Source organism: Buceros rhinoceros, unplaced genomic scaffold (genome assembly GCF_000710305.1).
Source record: "Buceros rhinoceros silvestris isolate BGI_N320 unplaced genomic scaffold, ASM71030v1 scaffold23247, whole genome shotgun sequence".
NCBI lineage: Eukaryota > Metazoa > Chordata > Aves > Bucerotiformes > Bucerotidae > Buceros > Buceros rhinoceros.
Window position 1 is genome coordinate 18,311 of NW_010424282.1, and position 7,879 is coordinate 26,189.

The 7,879-nt window shown below is 44.3% G+C and overlaps 1 protein-coding gene across 1 annotated transcript; it reads right to left on the reverse strand.

The window, feature by feature from the left end:
- Positions 1-976: 976 nt before the first annotated feature.
- On the reverse strand, positions 977-7,641 carry FAM45A (family with sequence similarity 45, member A; the record flags this gene model as incomplete). The annotated part of the gene is made up of 8 exons (XM_010140748.1): positions 977-1,270; positions 1,895-1,989; positions 2,573-2,680; positions 3,829-3,929; positions 4,287-4,398; positions 4,573-4,721; positions 6,187-6,266; positions 7,445-7,641. Coding segments are annotated over 8 exons (1,019 nt in total), but the record flags the coding sequence as incomplete, so codon positions are not given.
- Positions 7,642-7,879: the final 238 nt, after the last annotated feature.

A 7,879-nucleotide genomic window follows, 5' to 3' on the forward strand; every position in this document is an offset into this window, starting at 1 on the left:
CAAAGACTCCGCACTCTTCCCAGAAGATTACAAAGCAGTTAGTTTCAGGCTGCTCAGCGGAAAAAAGAGTAATCTCTTGAGTTACAGCTCTGCAACCAAATAGGCAAATTTTCACTTTCTCTAAACAGTTGCCCATGTTCACCCTGACTCCCAAAGTTTCCCTCTACAGTTTGTCTGAGCAGAGCGCCACCAGAGCATACCCATGCTACAGCTCGAGCAGTTTAAGAGGCTGATGCTCTCTGGGGCACCTGGCCATCTGAACATTGCTAGTCCACCAGGCTTCGACTCACCTGATTTGCTGTCACATGGCTCAGGCAGGAATGGCCAGGTACCGTCTCAGCGGAGAACCCCAACAGCTTCTGAAGTGACTCCAGCTGTAAAGCAGCACTTGTCTGTGAGCCCTCGCCAGGAAGCCCCGTTACAAACACAGTCATCCTGTCCTCTTTGTCCCCTCCATCAGAGGCACAGGGGGAAAACCTCTAAGGCAAGCGTCCAAAAGAGGTGCTCGACTCCCACGTGAGCCTTAAAATACCTCTTCCTATATATATTAAGGCTGCCACGTCAGATTTTCCCAGTCGTCCTTTTTCACACCCATTTGCTTTCAAGTAGAAAGAAGAGAACATGGCCATTTTGGTGAGATCTCAGGTATCAGGCAGTCCAGAGCAGGAGCGGTAATCCTACAGGCCCACATACCTGCAGCCCAGAACGATCACTCAGACCAACTGAGGAGGAAGACAAGTCAGAGCTGGAACAGAGCTGCCCAGCGTCCGGGACCTGCAGGACAGACAGTCACTCTAACAGCGCCTGGCACAGCCTGGGCACGCAGGCACGCGCTGCTTGTACATACACTCACGTTGTGGTAAGAAATACAGGAGCCGTATATACAAAGTTATAGCTGGGGAAGATAATGACACCAGGAACGTCCCAAATACGCCTCGTATTTTCCTATGATCTGATACTCTGCACTGTACCACGGTAAACATGGCATTCGCTCTTACACCTTTAATTTTTCCATATGAAACAGCAGGTATACCTATCCATACGGCAAAGACAGCAGTTTTGAACTGGTCCGTGACACTGCAGTGCATCAAAATCAGATTTTGAGCATTTGTTCAGCAGCTGCTAAATGAAAAAGAAAGTTCTCTGTAGCTGGTGGAAATCGCTTTTGTTTCAGGGCCTCAGAGTTAAGGGTTGGTCTTTCACTGCCTTCAGAAACTTCAGTAAGTGAGGCTAAAGTAGCCAAGATTTCCTTAGTCTTCAGAGAAATATCCTTGAACAGAAAAACAAGCAACCATGAATATAGTATCAGGTATTACAATGTTTTAACATATACTTACAAAGAATATAGAGAAGAAAATAATGATAAATAAATAGTTAATTTTAAATACAGACCCCATTTATTTTAAGGCAAACCTGCACCAGTTCTTCAACCTGCTCCTGTGCAAAGCTCAAGTGAGCGCAGGCTCCTCTCGCTGGCCTCACGGGGCTCTGTTGACTCAGTTGCTCAGTTGTGACATGTCTAATAATCCAATGATCTAAAAACCATCATAAAACCAGGCTTTATAGCCGAGAATCCGTATCTCGGTACGGCTTTTTCAAAGGTGCTGACAATACTATTGACAAGGTATTGAGCAAAATACACGCTTTGTGGAATGAAACTGGGAAACTGATTTTACTCTAAGTCCTAGTCAATGAGATCATGAGATAATATAAACCAAGTACATCATCCTTAAAAACCTGCATGGAGAATAAAAATTGTCCTTTGTAAAAAGGCAGAGGGTAGAAGAGATTGACTGATTCTCAGGGATGATCTTCCTCCTACTCCCTGCCTTCCACCAAGAGTTAGCAACAGAAGTACTTCAACTACATTTTAAAATAAAAATAAAATACTAACCTTAACGACTTGGCTGTCCGATTTATCTGGATCTTCTGCAGACTGAACAATCAGTTGTCCGATTTCTTTGTGAAGTTTTCCCATTGTCATTGCCTCTGAGCAAGGAGAGAAAGAAAAGCACGCGCTCACATAAAATCATGATTTCTGTAATACCTGGAAGTGCCTGTGAGTAGCAAGCCAAAAACAAGGAGTCCTCTTCACAAGTGCGTTTGAACTCTACCAGTACAGGCTGTCGCCTGACTTATCTCCAGCACAGGCAAACTGTCTACCTCAGGGCAGCCCTAAGCAGATGACAAGGAGCAGCAAGATGACGAGCAACATACAAGTTCTCCTTTCAAACAGTCCACGGTCTCCAAGTATTCAGCGCAATGTTTTTATAGAGACTCGGGTGATATTCCTGAATGCAGCCGATTGGCTCTTCCATGTGACTGTCCAACGTGGATGTTTGGAAATCTTGGCTGTACAGTTGTGGGAAGATGAAGCATATCTTCCCAAATCCCATCTTCCACCAGTCTCCCAAGGTCCCAATAAAAATGAAAAACAGGAGCTTACATACTGACTTTTCAGAACCTAGACGGAGGAAGGATCAAGACTGCTTGACCTACAGCAAGGATCGGCAATTACTACCAACTCTAGAACATACAGCATTCTAAATCCAGGACAGAAAAAGCAACCAACCTTTTACTACAGGGGAAACAGTGATCTCGCCATCTGCCAAATTCACGTACACGTCATAGAGGTCTGGTCTGCTGTTCACCTCAGAATCCGTAAACCCAGCAATGTAACCTGGAGAGCAGAATTCTGGCAAGGTTAGGATCTTCATAATCAAAACCAAACCAAAACCAAGATACTGCGGAAAATCACAGCCCTAAAGTCTCTCCTAAGAGTATCTGACACAACCCTTATTGGGCTCAGGAGGCTGCTCTCTTCATACTATCAGTCGTTTCGCAAGTGAGTCCAGCAGAACATGTCACTTCTGAGGAGCTTAAAAATCCACTTCTAAAATTGCCCTGAACACGGACAAACTTGTAACTCTACGTGCAACAGAAAAAGGTATTGATTTGAAATTTTAAACTCTTCCTACCTCACTACTAAAGTTATTAATTTGCAAATGAAAAAGCCACTGAACTTCCTCTTTAAAAGACCCTCCTCTCCAGAGCCCCTTGTCGGTAAGTCAGTATTAGATTCCAGCAGAAGAGTCAAACCAGCAGATTTTCTTATTTATAGCATGCCAGGTGAGCAAACTTTGAGCAGCTTTCCTCTGCAAAAGATGTTTAGTGAGCTGAAACAAGCACTGTTGGTAGAACTACTGAGGATGAGTAGTCTTCTTGCTTGTTATTCTGCATGGAGAAGTCTCTTAATTGCCACGTTCTGTGTCACATTAACCTTTGCATAAACCAAGGGCCTCCTCCCGGATTGTGCGTTAGGGACTATGCATTCTCTGCAACATGTCGCACAGATCAAACACCTACATACTGGTGAAGTCAACCTGTGACCTGGAGCCAGAGACTTCTCTGGTAGCAGTCAGGAACTTCAGAGTTAGGAACTATAAAAAAAACCCTAAAACTTCGGTTATTGGCTATGTGTAGGAGTTAGCTGGGAAAAAAAGCAGCTTCTCTAAAGTGAGCTGCTCCTCTACAACAGTAAGACTTCGGTCCCTCTGATGAGAACATCACAAAAGTCTCAAAGCTGCTTTGCACCTGCAATTAGGGGTAGACTGCTGTGGATCCACCCAGCAACACCAGATTAACTAGTTACCTTCTAACATCCTTGTGCAGTCGATTTGTTTTTTCTAAAGAAAATGATATGGTCTAACTTTGAACAATAGCCTTAATAGCAAAATAACCAGTTTTTCCTCAAAGAGCACCGGTACAGGACACTGCAGGGATTAAAAATACAAACAAACTTGGTTTTGATTAATAAATCATCACTACCTGTGCAAGCTTTCAAGGCTTCCACTTCCTCCTCGCTGAGATGTACATATGAATGAAGAATTGACCAGTCCTGTCGATGCCACACTAAAGCAGGCAAAGTCCTAGGGAAACGAGATCAGGGCTTGACACTCAGCAGATTTTTACCTATACTGAAGTCTCACCGTATGAAATGCACATTGCAAGGAAGAACAAGTACGACCAGGTCTCTACTAGCATGCACAGGCATGAGCTACAGAGATTTCCACTACCAGTGCAGCAGAGCTCACCACTCATTCTGCAGCTGAGTTTCTCTGAGCTGATGAACATGTGGCTAAAGCCTTGAGAGGTACATAGCGCCATTTCAGTAACAGGTTTAATAAAGGTGTTTTTTCCCTAAAATATGGGCGTTTCTCTCAATGAAGGTTCAAGACTCCATGGACTTCCGGGGATGGGTGGGGATGTAGGGATTTATACAGTACCTGGTAAACTCCTGGACAGCTTCTATTCTAGGATGGTACACTACAATTCTCTTCTTGAGCATCAGTGCTGTGTATAAGATAACCGTTTCCATTCCAAACTGAGAAACTATATCTAGAAAATAGGGAAAAATTATTTTACAGAAAATACTAAGCTTTTTCCAAAAAATCAGCATAAGAGCACAGATAATACCGTTAACACTATTTACTTGAAGTACACGTGAAAACTGGGTTGTACTTTATACTGCACAAAAGAAATCAGAATAGGGAACCTGTGGTATTAACTAACCCTTGACAGAACCAGCGAGATAAGCTTTCCGAGCATCAAAATCCTTGCTGAGGAAAGATCCATTTTCCTCACTTTGGCAGATCCCCTTTGTAAGGACAGCAATGTAACTCTCCATCATTTTAACTGGGCTTCCATGCTTCAAGTAGATCCTGTGAGAAAAGGGAAGAATCAGGTATTTTAACTGCAATCGGTGCCAGAAGATATACTGGAAAAAAACACCAAAACCAGAATCACAGTGTCACAAACAGCAAGAATTCTTGCCAATAGCATTACTTCAGACAGCTTCTAAACCAAAGTCTTTCAACCTGCACAGAAAACCACGTCTGTCTCCTGGGGTGAAGAAACCACCTTGCATTTTTATTTAAGTTTCCTGTTTTATGAAAGAACCAACATTTACCAGCCTAGAAGCACAGCACGAAGGTGTCAGCAGCTGTCCGGACTAGGGATTCTTTGCCACCTTGTAGCAGTTGCTTTTTCATAAAGCAGTACCTCCATAACTCCTGTTACTACATGCAGACCACGTGACTAGCTAGTTTTTCATTTTTTATCCAAGAATCATTAGACGTTCTTCTGTACTCTTCATTAAACAATGAAAGAAAAATATAAACATGCATCCTTGATTCTCATAAAAGACCCGAACAAACCCCACACCAACCAAACCCAGGCACTTCAGGCTGTCTTCCAGACGGCAGACACCATCACCTGTTTCACAGGTTAAGGTACTTCAGGAGCAGCGCTAAAGCTCTCCACAATCTCTGTTCCATATTAGCTACAGTACGAGCTGTGTCACACTTGAAACTTGAGTATCATGTTTAGAGGAATCCATCCTGGATTTGAGAAGAAGTATTAGCTGATAAATCAGCATTAATGTGATCCTCAGCAGATCGAAGTACTCCATGTATCGGTGAAAAAGAATGGTTTTTTTCAAGCCCCTGCAGGAGTAGTAAGCCTGATGGCATCCTCAAGTCTGTGATCCAATCAGCTGCAAAATGTCAGGGAATACTCTTGGTATCAAGAGCCAAGACCCAACTCATTTGGGAACTGAAGGAAAAGCAAAGAAAGATGCAGAGAGAGATCATGGGGATAGGGATGTGGAGGAAAGCGAGTAACGACAACAAGCAAAGAAGATGGCAATCTAGTTGGAAGAAGGGAGAATACAGAACCACAGACTTTGAGAGGCAGAGGGCTACAGGCAAACGTGTCCCTGGGTACCATGCTTAGTTCAGAAGAGCTGCAGAAACGTAGAGAGGGGCAATCTGCCCACCATACACGTGGTGACCTTTGATTACCTGGCACTGACCTCTTCCCAGATGTTTATACTTTCTAAAAATCTATTTTCTTAGAGAAAATGAGCACGTGGGTGGGTGGTGGTGGTCTGTGTCTGGAGAAGACAAATTAAAACCTACTGGGCATCTGACATTCACCCGTCACATACTTCATGAACTCAAGATAAACCCAAATCAAGGATTTACATAATCTGATTCACAGTTTGTAGGACTGAGCTTCCAGCAGATTGTTAGACCAAACGCAAACACAACCCAGTGAAGCGACATCTTCGCCGTGGCAAGGTCTAAACACGCACGCGGCAGCACCTCGAACAGCTTTCGCACAGACCTGCAGAGTATCCTTGTGAAGGCTGCGTACTTCTCTGGGTTGAAGTCTTTGGCCGTCAGAACAATGGAGAAGTGGGTGACCTGGGAAAGACACACGCACAGAAAAATACGGCGCTTATCTAACGACCCCCCGTAAAGAGTCTTTTTCACATTCTCGACCTTACCACGGTGTTCTGACAAGGCGTTTCCCTGTGGAAAGTGCAAGCAGCAGCAGCAGATCTAAATCGCTAACTGCAGAAAAGGTCCGGTTAGCAGATTTTTGAGTGACTCATTTCCGCTGAGTCAGCACTAGCACGTACTATCTTTCGCTCCATCTACTCTGTAACAGTTGCTTTCCTTTAATCTCAGGAGATTATGTTCAAAGACAGAAAGGCATTTTTTCTTCCCCACAGCAGATAGGAAACTTCCAGAACTGGTTGCCAAAGGAGGCTGTGGAGGCAGACAGCGACAACATACTTAGAAAGAGCCCGGAAAAAAAAACCATGGGTAGCAGGTCCTTGAACTCTCCAACTTCCTCATCTGAGCGAGCACGGGCTGGGACACATTTGTCTGCAGACAATGACCAGACCCACGTGTCCTCCTGAAACAGCATCTCCCACTGTCGGAGACAGTACCAGGACACATTATTTTATTTTACTTTTTTTACACCTTTAAGGTTCATAGGAGGTGTAAGCTTGGACTGAGGAAAGGCGAGCAACAGTCTCCTGCGGGTATGCAAAGCTACCACGATATCTTCCTACTTACAGCATAACATGCAATATGAAAATTGAATGAACTTAACTGACAACTGAGTGATCTTCCTAACGGGGAAAGCACAGAGGATATCTGCAGCCTTCCAGTTATCGATGCAGCAGAAAAGAAAATACCTATACAGCTCAACCCCTTGGAAAAAACCCAGCAGCAAGTTCTACAGGAACAACATTTTGGACACTATGAAAGAGCTTTTTTGACAAAAAGGAAAGAGAAAAAATTGAACGTGCAATGCAACATAATTAGAAATCATGGTGTGAAAGCACAGAATCAAAGCTGAGTAACGGGTACCTCAATCTCTCTGCCCCTCCATCCAACACACATCTTGGTGAAAATGTCCGCACGCAGGCTGGTCAGACAGCTGGGCAAGAGCCGCACTGGGAGCACAGACCCCTGGCTCCCTTCCCCTTCCGACAGCACAGCATGGGAAAACACTGCTTCAACTGCCCGAGGAAGCACGGCAGAAGCCTTCCCTGCGCTCTACCGAAAAACAACGGGACAAGTCCTACCTTTTTCAAAGCTGGAGAATCTTGAACTTCCACAGTTGTGATGTAGAACCACGACCTTTTATACTGGCCAAACACAAACGTATGAAGCAATTTACTTTCATCTGTGAGGCAGCACTTTCGCAGCAACAGACTCCTCAGCTCAGCTGTTACGGACGGATAACACCAAACCCACAAAGCATCTCCATTGGTGTCTTTTTCTACGGTGGAAAGATGTTCACTGTGAGAATGCCAAACAGCAGCAAGGAAGTAAATCGATGGGTTAATCAGGCTTGTTTCCTGGAGTCAGAATAAAAGTCCACCTTTCCCTCACCCTAGACATCCAGCGCTGCCACCACGAACTAAGCTGCAGGGCAGCACTTGTGCTACGGGGGTTATTTTAGAATATTAATGAATAGTAACATTACAAACAATGCTTCTCGAAGTACAAAAGGCCCC